We start from the raw sequence: 24,014 nt of genomic DNA, 5'->3' as shown, positions 1-24,014 counted from the left end.
TTTTTTTTTTGGAGACATAAAGGTTATTTGTTTTTGCACAAGAGGTAGAGTGATGGAATATTATAAATGCCAAAGGAAAGCCAATATTATTAAATTGGAAAAGAAAAGCTACTTATAATAAAACCGTCCGTTTTTACTCTGCAGCTTGAACGGACTTTACGTTGTATTAACAAATACACAATTTCAAAACACATCGAAACAATTATTGAGAATTTCAACATATGTATAAAATGGGTCCATTTCATTGGCTAGGTACCAACTCTATTGGCCGGACGCACAATCCGTTGAAGGTTGTTGTCTCAGTAATTGAGCCTCAAGGCACAAAGATGACGTCGCGCAGAAAAATGTTGGTCAACTAATGCTCAATCTTTGTCACATGTTTGGAGAAATTGTCAACGAAGCTGGCGTTAAATGGTTTCTTTGCATTCCTATACCAAAGGGACCTAACCAGCTCCCAATAACAAGAAACACAACTGCGCAGTTCCCCCATTTCCGCCTTTCAACAAAGGGAACATGTCCACAGCACCCTGGTGGATGAGGAAAGAAAAAGAAATGTAAATCATCATCATAATGAGCGTGAAAAGAAACCGAGGCCAACCGGTTTCCCGTGTGAGGTTGCGATAAGGATGAGGTGCGTTAAAACAAAACGGCGTCTTTCGGTGACAAGTAGCCAGAGAATAAAAGGAATGAAAGTTTAGGGGAAAGCAGAAGCTGGGCTTTAGCAAAGGAATTTGCTTCCCGCAAACGATTCCCTCAACTAATTTGAAAGAAAAGACTTTGGCATTTTTCGAGGAGTTATCCAGCAGCGGAATAATAGCCAGGTTTGTAAAAACAGCTGGTTTAATAGCCGATAGGTGCCTGGCACAGAATAGCCTGTCCGAGCTGTTGTAAAAGGAAGATTAATAATTAGTCAGCGTTTTACAAAAAAAAAGAGAAAAAAAAACCAAAGAAAAAAGAAGAAAAGAATTTGGAATAACACTTACAACAGGGAGCACACAGCAGCGAGCACGCTGACCTTTCGCGGCGCAAATGGAGGTGAAGCTGCTGGCCGAGGTCGGTAGAGATGGGGCTGGTAAGATTATTAGACATGTTAATAGGGAGGACTATAAATTGGCAAAAAATAGATAGAGTCCTGCCCTCTTATCGACAGTGACTGCAAACTCTGGATAAAAAATAGAACGGGAAAAAGGAAAACTCACGAACGGCGCAGTCCAAATCGGCAACACCGAGGACGTCGGTGGCACAACACTGGGCACTGCTGTAAAGGGCTCCATTGCCCTGGCATGGGCTGTACTTTCCGCCGCCGCTGCCGCCGTCACCACCGCTGGGGGGAGGGGTGCTGCCGTCGCCGCCCTTGGGCGGGTCGGTGGGCATGGCCATGGCGATGCCGGCGAAGAGGGCGATGATGAGGGCCTTGATCTGCATGTTTCGATACGTGAAGTGTTTGGAAGGGGGATCTATGTGACCAGGTCTGGCAGAGTCCTTTGAAAGAGCCGTGTTATGGAGAGAATGCTGCTGGAAACTTGGGAAGCTGAGAGGATGCTGCTGATGAAAAAGAGTATGTTAATGGAAGCTTGAAGGGGCGAAAGGAGACTTATTTATACAAAGGTTCTGGCTTTCAAAAGCTCTTCTTTTGCGGGCTTTTCATGTTGCAAAGCTCAAATATCGTCTGTCTCGTTTGTCTAAAGTCCGTAGCTTACGAGAACCAAAAAGGTAAAGATCTTCGTAAACACCATCAATCTCAGCTCCCCTTTCAGCTACTCAGTGGCCGACAAATATTGGTATTATTCCCAAAATATCACAGGAGCAGCGAGCAGCGAGCTGTATAGCCTCTCAAGCCACAAGCTGCAGTTGAAACGCTCTTGGGTTGCTGGAGCCGCCGAGCCCGGAATGCAAGTCTCGATTCTTGGATATTACACAATCGGCCAGGCGTCCCCACACAATGCATGCCTAGCCGGGTCAGCCTCGCTGCGCTATGACGATCCCTTGGCGGATTAAGATGTGCGCCGGCAGCAGGTAACCAGCGACTCCAGCTGGGGGAAGGTGCTGGGCCAGTAAACACGGCCCGGACCACTTGCCCGGGGTTGTTTAGACCTGACCGGCCCTCTTTGAAGAAATGAGGGAAAACTACCCCGCCAGACCGATCACAGGACTAGTCTAAGTCTAGGTCTTCATGGCACGTTTCAGCGACAAACGCCGTAAAGAAACTGACATTATGCGAGAAGAGGCGCTCTTGTCCAGACTGTTTAAAGGATTAACTGTAGGCAATATCGTAAATAATGATTTAAAGTTTACCATATAGGACGGCATATGGTGGGTTGTAAGAACTTAAACTCCTTTTATTATAGCTGAAATTGATAACAATATGCCAACGTTTCGACGACGCTCAAACGCAGGGGAAGCATATGACGAACGGCTGAAGGAGGCTTTTTTATTTTATTTTTATTTTTATTTTTTTTGCCGAAAATCCTTCCGCTGTGGAATAGGTAAATGGGAGTTAATGTTGATTGGATTTCCCAAAAGAACCTACCTTTTATCGGGCAAGGAATTGTTCGCGAGTGCCCATATGGAGACCAAATCGGTCGATTGCCCGACCCACAATATTGCTTCTCTCCCTGATCGAAACGGATGGATATATTTAGTGTGTGTAGTCAACGGTTGCTGCCGGGTAGTATTGGCAAGCATAGCATAGCTGACCCCGCTCCCCCATACCCCATACCAGTGCCTCCCTTTTTTTTGTTCCCTACCTTCACCTGACGCTCCATACAGCGTGGAAGTAAACTTTATTTTCTTGTGCACCAATGAACGGCAATTCTTTCCAAGCTGACGGACAAACAAATGACAAATGGGCTCGGCAAGTCGACACATCCAAACATACACCTCGCCCATGTGTGGAAATGCCACGCCCACCCCCGATACGGGATGGATGACCTGGAGCTAAGTCAGCATTTTCATCTTGCTATTCTTAGCCACCGAGCTGCTATTATGTAGTACGAAGTGTTGAATAAGGAAAACAAAAAGAAAAAGCAAAAAGCAAATGCCCGCTCTTCATATTATGAGCTTATTTCAGCTTGCTGCCAGCCCTCGGTCAGTCGTGGGCGGAACTCGGCTCGCGGCCCGTTACCGCGTTGGGGGCCCCGAGTGGCCAGCGGGCGGCCAAGAAATTCCCAAGATCTTGGATAAGTACCTCTGGCGTCAAGGTACCTTGAGTGTTCGTGTGCCCTTGTCGCTTGGCATTTTACACTTTTCTTTTCAGTTGCTGGCTAGACAAGACGCAAAAAGACATGGGAGGGTAGGCTTGCCTGGCGAATCGGATGAGTGCAGACATGCATCCGCAAACACATTTTGTCTTCTTCTTTTTATTTCCCAGGCACAGGAGGCCGAAAATAACATTGTAACTATGACGTCAGGCTACCATTAAAACACCCGTTATAAACTAATGTGGTAGTTTTCAATAATATGTATCGCTGTGAAGATGCGATTGGTAAACAGTTTTCAGGTGGCCGCATGAACGGCTGGCGCTCTGGCGACATGTGTGGCTTACGTCCATGTTTTCTCATCAAGACAGCAATATCGGCGACGATAGATTTCCTTTACTTCCTTTACCTAAAAGGTTCATGGCAGTCCTTCCTCAAGCCCCGAAACTCCAACGCCAATTCGCCATCCTGGAGAAACTATTTGATATCTCATTCTACGGGTTAACCTGAATCTTACGATTCCTCATTAGTACAAAATACACAACTATCTTACCCCAAGCGAAAAGGATCACCAACGCTGATGCCCGTATGCGAGAGGGGGGGGGGGGGGCTGCAGAATACTCTGAGGTCAGCCTTGGATGGTTCCAAGGACCGAGACCAGGTCGGTGGTAAGCGGCTAACCTTTCTAGATGCAATAGAATAGCCAAAAGAAACCTGGGGCAAGATATGCTTTTCCCACTTGGGCTTCCCCACCCTTCCATCTTTGTTTCATTTGCAGGGATTGTTCTCCGTATTGTCAGCGGCTCGAACCGTAGCCGGTGTAGACAAGCGCGCCACGGTGTTCGTGCAAAAGGAATAACAGTTCAGCCGTTCGAAGCGGGCTCTCAGCCACGTCAGCAGTTTGAACCAAAAGAAAAGTCGATGTGACTAGAAAATACTGATTTGCAAAACATGAAAAAGAAACAAGAAGAACAAAAACGCTGCGTGATGTGTGCAAAGCCCAAGAAAATGCAGCTTGTGGAGGGGGATAATAGATTTACAACAGAGTGCTCAAGTGGGATACGTGGTTACACAGGTAATCTCGGAACATGTATTTAGCAGAACTTTCAACAGACTTATGTGGCCGTCTCAATAAACTGGAGATGGAATAGGATAGCCTAAAATGCGATAGTCAAGTTACCAATACCGTAGGTTTTCCAATGCGTTATTGGCAAGTAATATGGAGAAAGACTGTGTAGTCGAAATAGGAAAAAAAAAAGAAAAAAGAAAAAAAAGGGCATCGATTCAAACGAGGTCGAACGGAAACAATACGCAATTTCAACGAACGGTAGGGAAGCTGGACGCCTACAGTGTGAGAACAAACAAGCAAATACTTTGTTCTTCCATCCCTGTACTCTTACGGAAATAGTTTTTGCATTGTCCAATATACCAGTTCATTCCCGATCCCAGTACTCATTTGCATCCTCCACCCCTTGCCACTTTTTTGTCGACGCGCCGAGGCTTCCGCTAGGCCATAGTCGCATATTTTATTGAAAGGGCTTACTTTACATGCGTTTCGATCAATACCCGGCTATATTGCCTTTTCTTCCCCTGCAACAAAAACAATGCACGGCACTCAGTCACCTGGAACTCTCGGCTCAGCCTTCCCTGATGGCTACCTGCAACCTCAGCTGCGCCCACACACCGAGTGACGTCTGAGGCCCGATCTGAGGTGCCAAATAGAAACGACCCGGGTATTTGTGTAACGTCTCAGGGGATACAGCCACCAGTCGGCGCGCGGGACATAAATAGAGGGCTGGCAAATTTAAAATAAATCAACGAGTGACCCAAGGAGAATACCGGCTTAGTCCGGGAGTTTTACACTTGACCGAAATGCCGTTGCAGCCCATCCTGACGTCTGGTCAATGTTTTTACCCCATCTATGGATACAGTCGTAATAGTTCCTTATTGCTAATAGTTTTTTTGCCAATTGTATATCGCCGTTACCTCGAGAACTGATAACCCACGCCCAGTTGTCATGCATCTCCAACTTATCATAATTTGTTGCTTTCCACCCGAATTCAGCGTTTTTCATAACATAGTTTTCAAGATCGTTTTTCCGGATTTTGGCATGATACGGTTTCTCGCCTTGACCGGTAAAGAATACCATAAACCTTTCTCTTTCAGAGTAGCGTGTCGTGGTTGCTGCTATAGCAGTGACAGAAAGGAAACAAATGACAAGGTGCGTAAAGGTAACCATTTTGAAAGATTGAGGGATATTATTTGGTAACAGATAAATGGAGGCCAACTTCTAACAAACCAATCGAACCTAGTTTTTAAAAGATTATGGCTTTGGTTGGAGATAAATGCAGTAGGAATGGAAGGCTTCTAGATTTTATGGTATGACGTCTTTGGAAATTAGGGTTATATTATATTAAGGGAGAGAGTAAAATAAAAAAAAATTATTATTTAGGGCCGTTTATCAAGGCCAATCCTCACAAGTTTAATATGTCGAGCAAAGCGGTAATAACAAAGTATCACGCTCAAGGTTGCTTAAAATAGCATGCAATGAGAAATAAATTATGGGGTTCCAAGACTGTAAGCTATATTATTTAAATATAGAGTACTTGCCCTGAAATAATACAGTCGTATAAAATGCTAATTTTGCATTCGGAGTCGCCGCAATTTGTGCACCGGACTTGAACGGGACACCGAAGATCAGGAACCGATTGACTCACCGAACAGGTTAAAAATAAAAGGCGGCGACTCCCCATGCAAAAATATCAGTTTTCTATTGTAATTAACCCTTGAAATCCTTTACGCATGGAACAAAATAGACGACAATAAATATTTATCTCGAGCAATTTTCCTCAATTAATTGACATTGGTTATACATCCTTGGAGCATTTGACATTTCCACGCAACCCGTCGTAGAGAGTACTGTCGCCGTTCCAACCAAATAAAAGGAAAACAGTTTTATAAAGTGCCCGCATATATTGCAAAAACGTTCCTACCCCATCCTCTGTCCAAACCGACTATTTGATCCATTCCTTTCCCGTAAACCACTCTTTTAATAAAGCATTAAATTTGTCCGGTAAAATTATGTAATAAGACTAACCCCCCCGGAACCTTTTCGGCCCGGTCCACCCGTATACCCAGCCCAATTTCCCGCTCCATTTCCACACTGTTATTTACAATATACCTAACAAATTCAGGAACAACCCTCGCTTTACCCCTTCTACGCGTCCGGCGCAGGTATTCCACCCCGCCCGGGCCCAGGTAATTACCCTATTGTGAAAAGGTATTTTTTTACCACGCGGCTTTCGACGGCCCAGGTCTGGCGCGTTTTTGGACAAAAAACCGACGGTATTCCAAAAATCCGTCGCCGCCAGGGCCACCTTTTTGGGCCCGGCCGCGCGCAGCGACTGCGAATCCTGCGATGTATTATGAGGGGTTTTCGAAACGTTTCCGTCGACGTTATTAATACCGTGGACCAGGTCCGGGTAATGGAAAGCTATTTGGTTAATTATAACACCGCCCAGGTTACAACCCGTAGCAAGAATTTGGTTGGGGCTGTTATCCCCGTTACCCCAAATGTTCAAATAAAACGACGGTATCGTTAATTATATTAGTAGGGTTTAACCGGGTTACTACGTCCGAAACGAAATTGTAACTGCGGCCGCGGAAACGTATAACGAAAACCCAAATGCGCAGGGAAAAAGTAAAGAGGTTCGAAAGACTTGATCGTTTTGGTCGTCAAAAAACTTTGGTAGAGCCGCCCTTGACGACCTTCCTTAGTTTAAACAATTAAAAGCCTTGTTCCCTTTTAAACAAAAGATCTACACAAATCTCTTCTTTTAAGCCTAGCTAAGGTTGATACGAGAAATAAGACGGTGGAGCTTAGAAGAAAGCCCTTTCACTATAAATCTTGAGATTTTAAGGTCAGGCAATCCTTTGTTGGCATACCATGATAATCATGCATTTTCTATAGTTTCGACCAATAACTTGGAAATATGCTAGGCTAGCCGGGTGTATACTACGCCAACTAATCGACAACCTTGCTCGAACTTTCGAGCAACTTCATCCCTTTCCAAGTCCGGGCCCCTTGATCGCCTTTAATAGTTACGTTGGTACCGCCCCCTCGTTCCTGTATTCTGCAGTTACTGCAGCATATCAATCTCTTTCTTGGGGCAGGCTTTTGGGCTGTTTGTCATTCACTGCGATTAATCTTAACCCGTAAAGGACAGACATGAATTATAAGCAATGATAACATAGCTTGTGCATTAGTTATGTGGATATAGGTTTCGCATAGAAGGCTTTTGTCCTTTACCTACAGCCTATCTTGTACCCTACTCCGTTCCATCGACATCATGAGAACTTTTCGTCTGTTCATTGTAGCCCCAATACCTATTTAACTTAGATTGTTGTTATATTCGGGAAGAAAAGTAAAATAACAAAAAATAAAGGGGTCCTATATTTACCATTTCTATAGTTCAAGTTGATTAACATCCCTAAAGAAAAATATTATCCGCAATTAAAAACAATGTTAACGTTTGTCACTCGTTATCGCCTTGGTGTGGTATAATATTCGGCTTAGTATAAAGGCGGATACGCACTACAAATACATCCTGCCAAAAAGCTCGACGAGCTCTTTTCCGATTTGATACGCAGTCCCTTTCCATGGAACAGCCAGCCAAATATCTGACTTGATTGTTAGCCGTTAGGTTAGGGCACGAAATTAAAGCATGAATCACAACAAAAGCGATTACCTCGGTGCGCGCTGAGGTATGCTACTCAGCACTTTGGATAATGAAGCACTTATCCCAACTACCATCAAGATGCATTCGTTCTTTGTCCTTACAACCCGAATTCACGAGTCGAGTCAAATGACACCTCCAAACTCGCAGCATACAGGACCTACCTGTAAACCTTGGAACTCTTTCTTTTTCCCTTGGGGGCGGATGAAACTAAAACGCCGAACTTGCTTCGGTACCATGACCGTGTAGATTGCTCGACTTGGGGGGGGGGCTTTTACCCCCGCGTTGGAAGCTCCAACTCCATCCAACGTAGCTCTCTCCGGCATAGATATGTTTGGAGGCGGTTAACTGGACCAAAAATGGATATTTATAGCGCATTATATAGCCAAAGCTGGATCTTACTGCATCTTGTCAAGTACGTTCAGGTACCCTTAGGTCAGTCCCACTTTCAGCATTGCGTGATATACTGATTGCGGATTCTCGATCTGCTTTGAACCGTATGATAGGGAGGTTGCGGCGGTCCAATTGGTCTTGCTTTAAACTGACTAACCCGCGCCACTGTCAAGCAATTACTTGACACAATCCAGGTGCCCCTTTGAGACAGCCAAATGTAGCGAGGTGTTTCTCGCATTGTTTTGCACGTTTTTCTTTTTTCCTTGTCGGTATACATCCAGTAGGCATTTGAGACAATCCACGTGGCCGTTTGTTGCAGCACCATGAAGGGGCAAATCTTCAGATATTCCCTGTATTGCGCTTCCTTGCTGCCCAATAAGTTGAAGACATTCATAATATCCAAACCAAGCGGCCAAAAAGCGACGCCGTGTCCGTCTGGAGCCCGGACCGTGAACTGATGCGTTGGCACCGTTGCCCAAGAGGATTTCAAGCACTGAGCGTTCTTAGATCTGACCGCATGGTGTATCGAGTGTCAAGCCGAGCTTGACCGCATGGTCCACAATGGCTCCCTTCGCGGGGAGGGCTTTGAGAGCATTGGTCTGAGTATGAGAAGCTGCATCCATAAGGGCAGTTGTCCCAGCATCGTCTTCTGGTTCCAAAAGAGCCCCATGGGCCAAGAGGAGCTCCAGATCAGCCACTCTCCCCGTCTCTGCTAGATATTGAGTAAGGTTAGTGCTGTCGATAAGTGGGGCATACGGGTCTGCCCCCTTGGAAAGAACAAATGATACTCTTTTCGGGGAGAATTCCACTATAACGGTCGAATGGAGTGTGGTACATCCATGGTCGAGGAACAGCACAACGAGCTCCTTTTTCCTTATGGAAACAAGCAACGTGGAGCAAATGCATCCCTTTAAAAATTTGGATTCTTAAACGTTTGCTGATCTTACAGTCAAGGTATCGAAGTAACCTGTTCTTATGTTAAAGTACAGTGGGTCAAAGCAAATGAACGTCTAACTGGGTAACTGGGGATTTCAACAACTGGGGTGAAGTTATAATCGGTCTCAAATAAGTATTAGGGTTAATTAAAGGTTGATTGCTGCTAAGTAATCCTCGAAATGGACTTGCTTACATGGCAATTAGCGTGTTTAATATAAACTATATCCCAATTGTGATCTTTTTTGATTTGCTTGACATGTACGCCTCAAATGAGATTCCACAGACCATTAAAAAAAATCAGTAATCTTGGCGCTGCATAATCTGTCAGCAGATGCTACGCCTACGTTACGAGCCGTATGTCCTCCGTTTGGCAGGCTGCGTCTGCCGTGCGGCTCCACAGTCAGCGCCAGCCCCAGATATGCGATTGAGCGAAGGAAGGAAATTGGAGTTGGGGTGGTGGCCAAAACAGAACAACCAAAACAAGCCGGGAGGAGAAGAAGCCCGTATAGCACCAAGGCAGTAACTAATACAGCAAATACAAAGCGATGTAGATTTTGTTACTCCTCCCCTGGCATTTACAAGACGACCTCAGCTAGGCGAATGAGATGAGGCGCAAGTTGTTTATCAAGTACAAGCAAAATAGTGACCGCACGATGGGATGGTTCACCAACAAACCAGCCACGAATTCAAATGCCGATGACACTGCAGCGGGTTATAATATGATTATTAGATAGGCGCGTACTGCCGGAGGCCGTCACTGATCCACTCCTGTCCGTTGCCACTACCAACCCAACCATATGTCGTTTAGGAGAGGCCGGCACCGTAGCTACCTCGTTTTGAGCGTAAACACGGTCTGGCTTTGTAAGAGGATTGATGAAACCTTATAAAAGAGGCCAAAAGTTAAGAGTTTCTCACGCCCCACGTCCGAGCTTCCGCTCCTGGTTGATAGTCTCGCCGTCCATAATTCTATGTACATGACATTGGATCTTCAGGATCTTTAGGATCATCGACATCAACGATTGGACTTTTTAGTCTGGCAGCTTCGACAAAGTAAGCGTAAGTATCGGCGTGGTTTAAGTTTTGGCTCTCTGTAAGTCTGTTTAAGTCTTAGTAAACTAGATCAAAAAAAAAAAAAAAAAAAAAAAGAAACAGGGATATAACTTACTCCATTATGTCTCGATGTCCCCGGCTTGAATAGTCCTCGGTTCCTTTCACTGTCATATAATAAGTATATTAGTCAATCTTTCACCGAAAACAATCTGCCGACTATTTAATTTCGACTTGAAATGCTTTGTCATGTAGATGAAAACTACACTTGAAACATAACTTCTTACCGCTTCTCAAGTGTGTAACCTCGTGTAGCAAAGCATTGGCCTGCGATCTTTCCTTGTAGATTGAGGCAGTGGCTGGCAATTGAAAGAAAAACGGGCATATCGTGATTTTGTTCTGGTTTGCGTGTGTATGAGCGATTGTATAAGAGACTCGATAGTCGCTAATTTCGTCGTCGCAACCATGAATACCATCATGACAAGTTATAATGTTCTCGCCGCGGGAAATATCGCATTCACGGTAGGCATTCTCGTAGGTCTTGACAATAGTACTTATACTCCTAGGATTGCTGGTTTTGAAGTATTTGAGTACTCTTTCTTTGTCAGTTTTCGCAGCGGATGCTCCGAACTGAGCAAGGGTACGGCAGCTGTTATTTTAATAATTTAACAAAATCTCTCCTTCAGCGTCTAGTCATGTGTCTCTTACTTAGCAGCTGCTCGCGCTATAACAGCTCTCTGTTCATCTGTACAAGTGTTATCAATCATGGCTCGTTTAAAGAGAGTTGGATGATAACTTTGTAACATATTTGACGGCTCAATCGGAACTTGGGGGATTTTAGCTGGCTGATAAGCAATATCAAACATTTTAAATAAATAGAGAGGAGAAAGTGTTAAAATTGCACTGTCGGCCTGTCTTGTTGAAGTTAATAGTACCGTGATAAGGACTTTGTTAGCCCTCAAAGCCCAGTGCACCTCTAGCTAATATATATATTAGAACATGAATTTGAGTGGATGATATTTAGCTACTAACGTGGATATAAATATCATTCTCCATTGTGCTGGCCGGCATCGCTTTTTACTTCAGTCATTCCAAAAATAATTAAAAAGATTTAAAATATAATAAACTTTATTTATAGTTGATGGACTTTTGCTAAATCCTTGTAATACGAAATACAAAACCTGCATTACATTTGCAAGGTGGATCTTGGCCCTCTCTCCACCTTTGCTTCCCTAACGTCAAGTGCAAAGCCGTTGGCTTACCCTATAACACCCACGCAAAATCCGCATTAAACCCAGGATTGCTAGTTCTATATTAGGATACAGTATCGGAGCTATTTAATTTGAGAACTAAAGGCAGCACATAACGGAATTTGAGTCATGCGCATACAAAAGGTACATTAAGCGAAAAGACACCCTGCCAATTCACCGCGGGCCCCAAAATGACTCCTCTCCTTCCCTTTTATGCCTCGATCGGTTTTATGTGTAACAACGCGAAGATAGGTTTCAAGACAGCGAAACGAATAAAGGTAGAGAATTTTGTGATGGAAGAGCGCCCTTGCTACTTTATTACATATACTTGCATATGCGTGCGCTCCGTGTACGTTTTTTTTACATGTATTTCTTTTTGTTGTTATCCTGTTTTGCTGCATAGTTCTCCGCAACTTTTAATTCATCGGCGATTGCTTTTGTTTGCGTTTCTCAGGCCCATCTATCTTGCGGCCCGAAACCCAGTTTGCTTTAAGAGTAGCTACCACGGTCAAAATTGCTTTAACATAATTGGATTATTTATTTCGCTTCTTTTCAGCAGAAAAAGTGGTTTCCTTGGGTGCTTGCCGTGGACTTTTAACAGTATTTATTAGCAAGGGTTATGGTTATTAAAGCAGTTTTAGCAGTTGTGCTGTCAGAACTATCCTGTAGGCTTTCCAGCGCTTATAGCAACTGGTTTTAAGTCGAAATGGTTTTCTTCCTTACAAAACGGTTCAACATGTCAGTGGAGTAGCCCGATTAAAATTGCAAGCACCTCAGGCATTTGATCAAGACGACTCCAAAAAGAGATAGTTCGGTTTAAGTGTGAGATTTCCTGGTGTATAGAATACCGACTCGGTGAAAAGGAGATAAACCGCACAGGGAGCGGCTGTGTCGTGGGGAAGGGGTCATTTCAGATATTTACCAACGCGACCACAACTTGACAATTTACCCATTTTTCACACGGCAGCTTTCGTGTAATATTAGTGCATGTAGACGTATTGGGACACCGTTGGATGAAGTAGTGCGAAGTGTGCCGTACCAAGAGCCAATTTGGCGCGGATCGGTGCAGCACTTTCCCCGCTCCCTTGTTCCTTTATAAAAACAGGCCTGCTTTTTGTATACTGGGTACGAACAGTATGAAAGAGAGGGGGCAGATATTGCGACACACTTCTGTTTTGGGTGCGAGGTCGCAGGACCGTAGACGTAGGATAAAAAGGTCTCGCGCCCTCCATATACGCTAGGACAAATAGCTCTTCATCTGTGTAGGCAAGGAGCATTCTATTTTCCTCATTTTCCCATCTAAAGCATAATATAACTATTTCAATTCAATTCTTCTTTCCCTCTCTGGGTTGCGCCGAACCATGCGAGGATCAGGTACCAAAACTGCCGAGTTCCCAGCTTTTGCATCTCCGGACGTGACTCTTGCAACATCCCGGTCTCCTAATATTAATTAGCACATAGGATTAAATATTCCTATAACGGTGGGAAATTGCTGCACATTTATTTCCCAAATGCCGCAGGCTTGCAGTCCTTTAAAGCACGGCCTTGCAACATGAATTTCCAAATGCGGCTTTTAAATATAAAAAGCCAACTAGCTCCCTGGATCGCAGGCCTTAGTCTCAGTGCTCATCCTCGAAGCCCAAAATTCCACGATTGAGCAACGGTTTAATTGCGGTTTTGCAATGTACCTTTGGATCCATAAAAAAATCATGCTGGTTCGAGTCTAAAGATAATGTCGATTTTCGTCGCTTATAGCGGTATTTCCTATATCAAATTAATAAATATAAACGTTAAAATTAAAAATACAATAAATAAGTTTAATACTTAAATATTATTAAATTTTAACCAAGTATGAGCACTTTTTATACATGAAAATACCTAAGCTCGGAACCATATAACATATTTTAATTTATATATTTTTTTTGTTTCTATTTATTTTATTATCTTGATATTAAATTTGTACAATATTTTAGCTGTAATTTCTGCGTATACAGTGCATATACAGCGCATATACAGTACAAATATCCGCTACGAACGGCGAAATTCGACAAGATGTTCTCAGACTAGAACGAGCGCGGAGTGTATGGGTTATTATGAACGATTGGACGCGTCGAGACCCTACCAACAGCCACAGCAACCCCTATTACCGGAACACGACGACGATTTTAATTCTTTTACACCTATTCCAGAGTGCATCCAAGTCCCAGGTGTTGGTTGCATTTTGCGACATGGGCAATTCGTTAGTGGAATTAGGTCTGCCAAGGATATAGAAACGCAGATTTGAAAACATAAGCAAAGAATCGCGTTGGTTAATCAAAGAACACGAGCATCTTTGTAGCATTCAAATTACCGTGACAAAGTTGTATGTTAGAGTTCCAATCTAGCTTGGGCCCTACCAACTTTTACGACTTGGGGAATGGTCAGCCGGAAACCAGGTATAGCAACAAAATCTTAAAAAATTAGGAACCTGACATCGGTATTTATTTCCTCAACGATGACCAATCCCCATGTTAACAGAGGGGCTCGCATGCAGGTGGGCAAAGGATCTGACTGAGCCACAGGTTCGGTTCAAAGTGGGAGGGAGACGAGGACAAAAAAAAAAAAAAAGACCCACCGTAATTTTTGCATTGTTCTTTCGCGAAGCCCAGCAAAACTTGCAACCTCCTGTTCGTCTCGAATGCCATGAAAGTAAGTTTCTTGTCTCCGAATTTTGGTTCGGACGGTCCGCGGCCCAGCTTCATCCCGTGAATTACCAAATCCCTGTACCGGAACCTTTGATCTGTTCTCGCTCTTTGATCCCCGGGCAAGGGACCACCGACGAACCAATTCAATTCGCACATCGCTCCGTTGGTACCCCAGGGTTTCTTGGGATGCGGGCCTGATGCAAATTTGGAGTCATGTCGTCTGCCAAGGGCGGTATGTGGGAGGCTTTTGATCAGCGAGGCGGCTGACAGTTGCGTCGGTCGGTCGGCAGGCGAAGCGCTAATGATTTTTTTGAGCAGCCCCAACACAGAAAAATGGCCACCTGCAGAAGCGGCGGGAGCGGCAGCAGCAGCAAGGCAAAAAAATGCAGGAGCAGGACGAACGAAGAACAGAACAAAAATGAAGGCAATTGGGCGGCTATAAGTGGGGAACTCCATTAATCCCACCGGCAGGGGACCGCCAAGTATCGATAGCCAGAAAGTTTCATTGGTCTAACGATCAAACACAGGCCTTGCAGCAAAGCACCCGCCTCCATCCATCCTTTCGTCAGCCAGGCAGCCAGGAAATCCGAAAAAGCCGTCCGTCATCCCTTTTGGCCTTGGCAGACTCCGTAACGGACCTTGGGTTGCGTAACCCCAGGTCAGGCCAAGACCAGGCTTGCGGGTCATGGCTTTTTTTTTTGTTGGCTGAGTGGTTTTCCTACAAGGATGCGATGTCTTAATTATTTTTACCCCGTTGGTGCTGACAATCTGTTGTGCTGCAACGCAAGGCCCAATTGACAGCCAAAACCTCCAGTTTTAGTCATCTTTGCGATCCGATATTATGTGCATTGGCAAGGAAATTTGATTAGGCACGGTAGTCAGCGCTTGCGAGCGAGTGAGTGTTTCGTGTGATTTTGTCTGTTTTTTGTTCCATTCGCGTTCGCGGATCTCCAATTCTTGCAGCGGTCCCTACGGCAGGGGTCCCCAGCCACCCAGCTAGGTCCTGATGCTCCCAAGGATACCAAGAACCGGACTGAACAGTCCCAAAACACATGGCGCCTTTGGTATGTGGCACCGACAAAACGCTGGGTCGTAGGGTAGAATATGTGAATCAAGGGCATTTTGGTTTTATTGTCTTCTTCAGGCTTGCTGAATGAATCCCTTGGGTTACTTTGCTCCTCTTTCTTCCTACTGGAACTGTTGATTTGTTTTGATTTTTCCTTCTTTGGCCCAGTTTAATCTCTCTATTTTCTTTCCTTTTTTTTTTCTTCTTCTTTTTTGCTATCTTTCCTTGTCGTCACACCTCTTTAGAGCTCCATTCCATTGTTTCTTCTTCTCTTGACCCAAAGAGTTTGATCAACGAACGGTGATTGGAAAGCCATTGCCACATCATCGCTGCTGCGCCTTCTTACCCGCCAAGAAGGGCCTAAAACCCCGACTCCGAGAAACCCACTTGCCCCGCAAATCCTGACTGGACAACAATTATTACGTCCCTTGCCTGTTCCTGCTGGGGGTGTTCAGTGCCGCCTCCCGTGCATGCCCGCTGATCAATCTGATCTGTTCAAAACCAAGGAGGTTACCTGTTGTGACGACTGTTGCCTTTTTCAGGTCTATTCTACATTTACTCCTATTTGGTATCTTTCTTTTCCTTGGGGAGATTCCGTGCCGCCTAGTCGCGTCACTGTACATTGGGATCATTTTTTTTTAGCAGGCGTTGAACGTTCCCATCAAAACAAACCTAATTGCAAGAATATACCTGGAACGGAACGATAAAATCCAAAGTTCGATCTCACCAGCTCCGCACAAGGGACTTGGAGCACTATCAACGGCGACTTGGTTGAAGACGCACAAGTACGCCAGTGGCTACACAGGAGTTATGAGGTTATTACCCTCCCTGGTGACCACATTGTTGGCAATCTCAGGATACACAGATCAAGCATCAGGTATGTCATGCACTTGAAATTTGGGTTTGCCTATGCAGGGCGCGATCGTCGCTGTCAAATTTCGCGGCAGTCTCCACGGTTGCAAATCCGCGCCAACCGGCCTTAACCTAGTCAATTTGTTTTCGTTTGGCTCGTGTCAGTAGCGTCGGGCTAACCTTCTCTCTCTCTTAACCTTGCTACAATCTCTACAGCCTCTTCAATAAGACGAAACCCCCTACAGTCCACAGCCCGCCTCGAAGATGTTCATTTTTCCACAGCATGGCAGCAGGTGCAGTGGTCGTCGCGCTTCGACGCCACCTTCAGGATCAAGTCGGGCGAGGTGATGAAGAAGATACGACTCGCACTCGAACCCAACAACGATGTGATTTCGCACGACACGTACATCCAGACCGTAGACGCCGAGGGACGACCGCTTCACGGCGGGAATATCGCCCGCCACGAATACCGCATCTTTCGGGGCACTGCCTTCGTTGCGAGGGACACGCAAGCACCTGACTGGAGGGACGCGGGATGGGCACGAATTGTAGTGCACTCGGACGGCCGGACGCCACTGTTTGAGGGCGCATTCAGCATTGACGGCGATTATCATCACGTTCAGACGGGCGCTAACTACCTCAGGACGCGCCTTGACCAAGACCCATCTGTGGAGGACACCAAGGAGCCGTTCATGGTCGTGTGGAGGGATTCGGATCTGAGGCAAGAAACAGACCGCGATGTTGAGTTGAGGAAGCGTGCGGACGGGAAGAAGGCAGTCGGCTGCGGTGTCGACGTCGACCACCACCTTCGCGTCGAGGCTGCCAATGAAACCAGTAACGAGTTTGTCGTCCGTGACCTGTCAGAGATGGGGTCCTCGCCCCTGTCTTTGCTCAGGCGCCAGTCGCAGAACAACGGTATCGATACCATTGGATCCACCGCCGGTTGCCCGACTACACGTAGGGTTGCCCTGATGGGCATTGCGACCGACTGCACCTATGTTAAGCAGTTTGCCTCGGTCGCCGAGGCGCGCAACAACATCATGGCACAGGTCCAAACCGCCTCTGCCCTCTACGAAAGGTCATTCAACGTTTCACTGGCAGTCCGGAACCTGACCATCACCGAGTCATGCGCTACTTCACCTTTTACGACCAGCAATCGCTGGAACCAGGACTGCAACGCTAACCTCGATGTTTCCGGCCGGTTGAGCGCCTTTTCCGCCTTCCGTGGCAGCCTGCGCAACGACCGCAACGCATTCTGGACGCTCATGAGCTCCTGCACGTCCGGATCCGCAGTTGGAATCGCTTGGCTGGGAGCGCTTTGCATGTCGGGCACCCAGACTGACAGCCAGGGAACCACAGTTGCCGGTGCCAACTATGTCGCTCGTACCGGAAACGAATGGCAAGTACTGGCACACGAGATTGGCCACACATTCGGCGCCGAGCACGACTGTATCAGCTCGACGTGTAGCTCGACCAGCGGCACCGGCGCGCAGCAGTGCTGCCCTCTGAGCGCGAGCCAGTGCGACGCCCAGCAGCGGTTCATCATGAACCCCTCAGCCCGCAGCGGCATCTCCGACTTCTCGGCCTGCACCATTGGCAGCGTCTGCAGTCAGCTTGGAGTCCGGCCCGGCAGCACCAAGTCGCTCGGTCGCTGTCTGGTCGACAACACCAACGTCGCCAGCGTTGCGCCCGTGTGCGGCAATGGCGTCGTCGAGTCGGGCGAGGAGTGCGACTCGGACAATTCGTGCTGCGATCGCAAGACCTGCAAGTTCCGCTCCGGCGCCACCTGTGATCCTGCCAGCGACACGTGCTGCACGGCTCAGTGCGGCATCGCCCCGGCGGGCGGAGTGTGCCGGCCGTCGACCATGTCATGCGACCCCGAGGATACATGTGACGGAAAGAGCCGTTCGTGTCCGGCCGACGTCAACAACGTGCAAGAGAATGGACAGTGCTCGGACACCAACAGCGTCAGCAACGCCGTGGGCAACTTCTTCTCGCAGAACCGCAACGTCGCCATCGGCGTCGGCGCGGGTATCGGCGGCCTCATCCTCATCTGCCTTGCCAGCTGCTGCATCAGCAGCATGCGCCGCCGGTCGGCCGTGCGCAAGCAGCACAGGCAGATGGTGGCGGCGCAGGCGGCGGGCGCGCACGGCGGCCCCGGGAGGCCCAACAATGCGCCCATACCGCCGCCGCCTAGCTACTACGCCGGTTCGCAACCGCAAATGTCTGGCCCGTGGCCTCAACCTCCTCCGCGGACCTTGAGCGCTAGATATGCATGATGTTATGGCTATTTCTTTTTTTTTTTTTTTTTTATCTTTCCTTATTTCCTAATATTTCTCATTTGGGGGTCTGTCGCAACTTGGCCATTGGCCTATCATTTTCATATCACTGCAACATATTTGCATCGCACCTTCACGGGGGTTGGGTATCTAGTAGATAGACTTCTACATAAATGAATGAGCACATGATGATACATCTCATGTATTTGACCTGATCCCGGGTAAATGTTTACGTATTCTATTTGTGGATGTCATCTCTTTGAATTGTTTTTCCGCCCCGTCGGCAGCAGGCTGCGCTGGAAAACTGATTCATGGGCGGTAACGTCACTTTCCTCTCGACTCGCCTCACCCAGTATTCCATGTTTGCACACTATGTGTGACTTTTGATGCAGCCCTTCCGGGTTATGACGAGATGATTTGTGCACTGGAATCATTGCTTTTGTAAATCTCGGGACCAGGATCTGTTCTATAAACCGAGACAACTAAAGAAACCATCACCGGCACATGACATGCGTTCATCTATAAAATAGCTGCCTATATATATAGCACCTGTAACTATTTCTGATACCCTGAAATTTATTGTTTGCCAGTACATGGCCCCCGAGGGCGAGGTCGCACAAAAAAAAAAAAAAAAAAAAAAAAAAAAAAGCCTTGATATAATGGCAATGTTTTCGGCTTGGCCGAGGGGCTGTCGTTCCTGCATTTGTGGTATATATGATAGCACCCCCCGGGCTTTACCATTCTAATATTAGTGCAGCAGCGCTGGCATTGATACCTTTCATGCCCTATCGCTGGACGTTTTAACGGGAACCATGATAAGAGATTCAAAATGCGGGCATTGAGGCATAATGTTACATGATGTTTTTTTTCTTTTTTCTTCTTATTTTCTGTGCTGTTTTTCCTCTCGAAATCTTCCCTCCCAATCGCTTCCCCTTAGGCTCTTGGAATTCAAAACGTTAGCTTCAATCTTTCATTCTTTTTTTTTATATATATATATATAATTCTTCTCCATAATACTCGTCAAAAAAAATGCACCATGTCAAAGTCGCTCAGATTCTGGCCGCGCTCGCCCTTGGCGCCGCCGCCATTCCCAGCCCGGTCAACGTCGACCTGATACAAGATAACCGGTTGCAGACCCGCACCATCACCAGTTCATCTATCAGTCAAGACATCAATTCTCAACACCCTCGGCGCGGGGTGGTTCTTCTTGCACCTGGCTCCACACGGTCAAAGATGGTTTAGCGACTTCTTTCCGCCACAAGAGGCAAAAAGAAGGGAACAAATAAAAAAAAAAAGTCGTAGAAGAAGACGGCCATGGCGATAGCGAGGAGAAGGGAATACAAGTTCCTTTTAACTCTAAATGGTGCCCTCATTCACGAACTGATGGTGTCCAAGTAGAGGACTGTTAGCAATTCGCTGTTCCTAATGTTGCAAGACGAGAGCATCTGAAGAAACGTAAGCCGGGCTTAAAGAATTTTTAAAATCGATACGGCGCGCTATCCAGGGTTTGATGGTAAATTTATATTTCCGCAAGATTGTTTATCTTAGTTCCGGACAAAACAAACGAATTCACGGCCCCTGAAGTAGATTGCAAGCTCCCGTTTGCACGTGAATTTAACAAACTTCGAAGCCGAACCCGATAAGAAAAAAAGCAGTTTGGATATGCAGTATGGGGATAAATATCATATAAGCCGGTTTTCTATTTCCCACATTTTTAAGTCGCTACTTCTCAGATAATAATTGATATAAATTTTATTGCTTATAATGTAAATACTCGCCGTGATAACAAAAAAAAAAAAAAAAAAAAAAACACAAGGTATTCACTTGACTTATTTTTAGTTGGGCGCAATAGGTATGGGGAAAAAAACCCGCCCTGTATCGACCTGGGAAGAACGACCCCGGGTGGAATTACTATTCGATGATGTGCCTCTACTTCAGAACCATTTCTGGATGCTTTTGGATATGTGTCAGCTTTGATGGCTACTTGGTGATTTGGACCTGGTTGCCTTGAAGGCACGAAAATTTCAATTTGGATGGATTGAGTGAAAACCTTGGCCCGCTAAGATGCACGAAACCGCTCCTCTTCTCGTGCCAGAGAAATCAGTGTATTGTGTGTGTGGTTGTTTTGTACTTTTGTTAGGGCAAAGGCTACCGATACTCCTTAGTGTGAAGAAGGATCAGAAGCCCGGTGCTATTTGAACGGGGGACAGCTCGGCTTATCGTATGAATCTGATTTGGATTACATGTCGCCTCTCTTCATTGTAATAGTAGGTTGATTCGTTGACCGAATGTGGACCTCCGCAAGTCTAGAGTAATGCGAGAGCATCACGTTCATACCACTAAGCTCATGTCTAAGCAAATCCCTTGCCGCTAAACTTCAAAAGCGACCTAAAATTACCAGTTAGGGATTCGGCCAAGGTGTCGGTTATTAACTTTGATCCTGCTTTCCGGGGTTTGACCAATTCAGTGTCATGGGCCACAAGTGATAATAACATGCCGTATTGGCCTTGAATGGAGCGGCCACCGGTGTAAGCTATACAAAGAAGAGTGGGTTTCCCATCACCTATTTCCCCGATTGCTACCAAGGCCTCACCCTGAACGGGGCTGTCCAGATTTGCAGAGGAGTCTTTTGGCGCGCCGCTGAAAGTTCACCACGACTCCATGGATGACCTTGCCCCCCGAGGCTTGAGATGATGGTTTACTTCACGACCATCTACCAGCCATTTTGTCAAGGCTGCTCAGCAATGAAACTGATGGCGGGCTGAGAACTCCCAAGTCATTTGAAACGCAGGCTGTGGCTGACGGAGAGGCTCCTGAATACAGCCGGGTTCTTATTGGGCAGCTTGGGAACAAATTGAAGGATGGCTAAGAATCAGTGTATGGTCAATGGATGGACTTTCAGTCTCCAAGTCGCCCGTACGTCAAAAGGGATCTGTTAAAAAGGGGTGATTTGAACAAAATATTTAAAGAATTTGTAGCCGACGGCTGGAGATGAATGGTTTCTTTGCATTTTCTCAAAACAGGAACCCCCCGACTATGTACTTTGTGAGCCAATTATCAAGCCAGAAGATATGGCAAAGACGTCCCATCTTCACCCCTTTGATTTTCTCAGTTTTTTTTTTTCAAGACGATAAACCCAACTGCGCAGTTCCCCTATCATCACCTTCAAACAAAACTTAAAACAAAATTATATCCACAGCACCCCCGTGGGTAACCAAAAAGCCAAGCTTGAACCATGATCATGAAGAAATGAGCGTACAAAGAAACCGAGGCCAACCGGCTTCCCTTGTGAGGTCGGGAGGAGGATAAAGGGTGGTAGAAGTGAAACAGCGTCTCTCGGTAAAAGATCAGCTCAAGGGAGGAAAGCAGAGTGGAGGCTCAGGGGAATCGGGACCGGCTCTCAAGCATCAAAGGACCAGTCCCCGCCCCTGGGCTTGTAAGTGGCGAGTCTCCATCCCGCAAACGATTCCCTCAACCGAGTCAAAGAAAAGACCTTGGCATCTCTCAAGGAGTCATCCAGCAGCGGAACGTTGTCCTGACATGCATGAGCAGCCAGCTTAGGCGCCGACAGGGGCCTGGCAGAGGACGGCTTGGCCAGCCTGTGAAGATAGATGAGTGATTAGCTGGCGCTTCTGCAAGGGAACGGCCGACGAGAAAAAAAAAAAAAAAAAGAAATTCAAATAATACTCACGACAGGAAGCACACAGCAGCGAGCACGCTGGCCCTTTGCGGCGCAGATGGAGGTGAAGCTGCTCGCCGAGGTGGGAAGAGTCGAGGCTGGTGATTGTTTGTCAGCCAGTGTTAGCAGGGGGCTGCCACGAATCGACATGCAAGATGTTTAGAGATAATTGGAACGGGGCAAATAACTCACGGACGGCGCAGTCTAGGTCGGCAACACCGAGGACATCGGTGGCGCAGCACTGGGCGCTGCTGAAGAGGACCCCGTTGCCCTCGCACGCGTCGTATTCTCCGCCGCTGGGGGGAGTAGTCGGCGGGTTGGTGGGTGGGGGTGTGCTGCCGCCGCCGCCGCCGCCGTTCTTGGGCGGGTCGGTGGGCAGGGCCATGGCGATGCCGGCGAAGAGGGCGACGATGAGGGTCTTGATCTGCATTTTGAAGTGTAGTGTTTGGAGAGATTTGGGAGAGTGCTTTTGAGAAGTTGGGTGCTTGGAGAGAGGCTGCTGGAGGCTTGAGAGGCTGAGAGATGAGGATGCTGCTGAGGAAACGAAGAGATTGATGGAGACTTGAAGGGGGAGAGAAGAGACTTATTTATACACATATTCTGGATCCTGAGCAGCTCTTTCATCGCTCGTTTGATGCCGCAGATTTCCACCTGTCGTGTGTTTTGTTCGTTCAGAAATTCGTGGTTGACGTCAACGAGAGAGGCAGGGATCTTCATCGAAAACAAGAAACCCATTTCTCCCTGCAGCTGCTGAATAGTCAACGACACTATCACCACTCCAAAACACCTTGGCATCAGAAAACAGAGGGGAACGTCTAGCGACCCACACAACCCCCGGGCCGCAGAGCCCTTGTACAAGACCCGATTCCTGGAATCCCACTGCCAGAGCCAAGGCCAAAAACAGTCACGTACGATGCCATGTGGCTAGCCGAAAGACCCAAAGAAGCCTCGCTGCACCATGACGACCTATTCCCGGGCTGAGAAGGGAAATGAGACGAGGCAAACAGCAACTCCGGCCCAGGGGGTTTGGGCTAGTGAGGAGGGTCCGGACCACTTGTGCCGGGGGGGTTCAGGTCTGGTCATGGCGATAGGCCTCTGCGAAGGAGGATGGCGAATACCCGGCCAAAAAGGACCGTGGGACTAGGACCTGACCGAAAAGGAGATGCTGGAAACGGGGACCAAGAATAGGCATCACCGTGACACGGCTCGCCGGCAAGCTTAGCAGGGCAGCTGGCAAAAGTATGGCCATAGCCGATCTTTTCTCCGGCTGCTCGAGCAAGTATTGAAATGAAGGACTATTGCATCAATACCGCAAACTATGGTTAAAGTCAAAACCCACTCTCTAGTTCTCAGCCCGAAAGCACGGCATCTAGGATGTCATGAAAACCGATGCTCCATCAACATGCCTGAACCGCCGGCGACTTGCTTACAGAAGTTTCGATGACGTTTGAGCGCGTCGGGAGCAATATCGGAGACGGCTGACTTTGACTTTCTTGGCCGAGAGTACTCTTGATGTGGAAAAAAAAAGGTGAATGAGAGTTGATGTTTGATTGGCTGTCCTAGACTCCTAGAGCCATCTTTGATTGGCGAAACAAAATTCCTCCTCGAGTGGCCCACATCGAGAACAAACCGATCGAGTGGCCGACCCACAATATTCCCTTTCTCCCCTGGGGGATCAGTGGTGATGGCTTGGATGGATCTGTTTATTGGCTGTATGCCTTTATGAAACGCTGGGCCCAATGAGAATTGTCTGGAGCACCGTACAGTTGCATTTAGTTTTTAGGGAAAAACCGATGATCAACACTTTCGACTGGCCCCATTCGCTCGGTGCGGCTAATACCCGATTAATTGTCTCCACAGCGGGTAGAAGCTGACCGTCGTGACCGGGCCCTTGG

General features: G+C 46.9%; 4 protein-coding genes across 4 annotated transcripts; 1 reads left to right on the top strand and 3 right to left on the bottom strand.

Moving 5' to 3' along the window:
- Positions 1-840: 840 nt before the first annotated feature.
- Positions 841-1,425, bottom strand: PpBr36_10316 (uncharacterized protein; the record flags this gene model as incomplete). Its single annotated transcript, XM_029897429.1, has 3 exons — positions 841-882; positions 984-1,069; positions 1,200-1,425. 3 exons carry the CDS (start codon positions 1,423-1,425, stop codon positions 841-843), a joined length of 354 nt encoding a protein of 117 aa, XP_029744296.1.
- Positions 1,426-10,228: 8,803 nt separating this feature from the next.
- Positions 10,229-11,175, bottom strand: PpBr36_10315 (uncharacterized protein; the record flags this gene model as incomplete). Its single annotated transcript, XM_029897428.1, has 4 exons — positions 10,229-10,358; positions 10,428-10,476; positions 10,597-10,958; positions 11,018-11,175. 4 exons carry the CDS (start codon positions 11,173-11,175, stop codon positions 10,229-10,231), a joined length of 699 nt encoding a protein of 232 aa, XP_029744297.1.
- A 4,778-nt stretch (positions 11,176-15,953) lies between these two features.
- On the top strand, positions 15,954-18,440 carry PpBr36_10314 (uncharacterized protein; the record flags this gene model as incomplete). Its single annotated transcript, XM_029897427.1, has 2 exons — positions 15,954-16,186; positions 16,378-18,440. Exons 1-2 carry the CDS (start codon positions 16,120-16,122, stop codon positions 18,438-18,440), a joined length of 2,130 nt encoding a protein of 709 aa, XP_029744298.1. The 5' UTR covers positions 15,954-16,119.
- A 3,400-nt stretch (positions 18,441-21,840) lies between these two features.
- PpBr36_10313 (uncharacterized protein) lies at positions 21,841-22,549 on the bottom strand (the record flags this gene model as incomplete). The annotated part of the gene is made up of 3 exons (XM_029897426.1): positions 21,841-22,039; positions 22,132-22,217; positions 22,312-22,549. The coding sequence occupies 3 exons, from the start codon at positions 22,547-22,549 to the stop codon at positions 21,998-22,000; spliced, it is 366 nt and encodes a 121-aa protein (XP_029744299.1). The 3' UTR covers positions 21,841-21,997.
- Between the last annotated feature and the right edge of the window lie 1,465 nt (positions 22,550-24,014).

Source organism: Pyricularia pennisetigena (genome assembly GCF_004337985.1).
Source record: "Pyricularia pennisetigena strain Br36 chromosome 4 map unlocalized Pyricularia_pennisetigena_Br36_Scf_9, whole genome shotgun sequence".
NCBI classification, from domain to species: Eukaryota; Fungi; Ascomycota; class Sordariomycetes; order Magnaporthales; family Pyriculariaceae; genus Pyricularia; species Pyricularia pennisetigena.
This window is presented reverse-complemented; position numbering and strand designations above follow the sequence as displayed.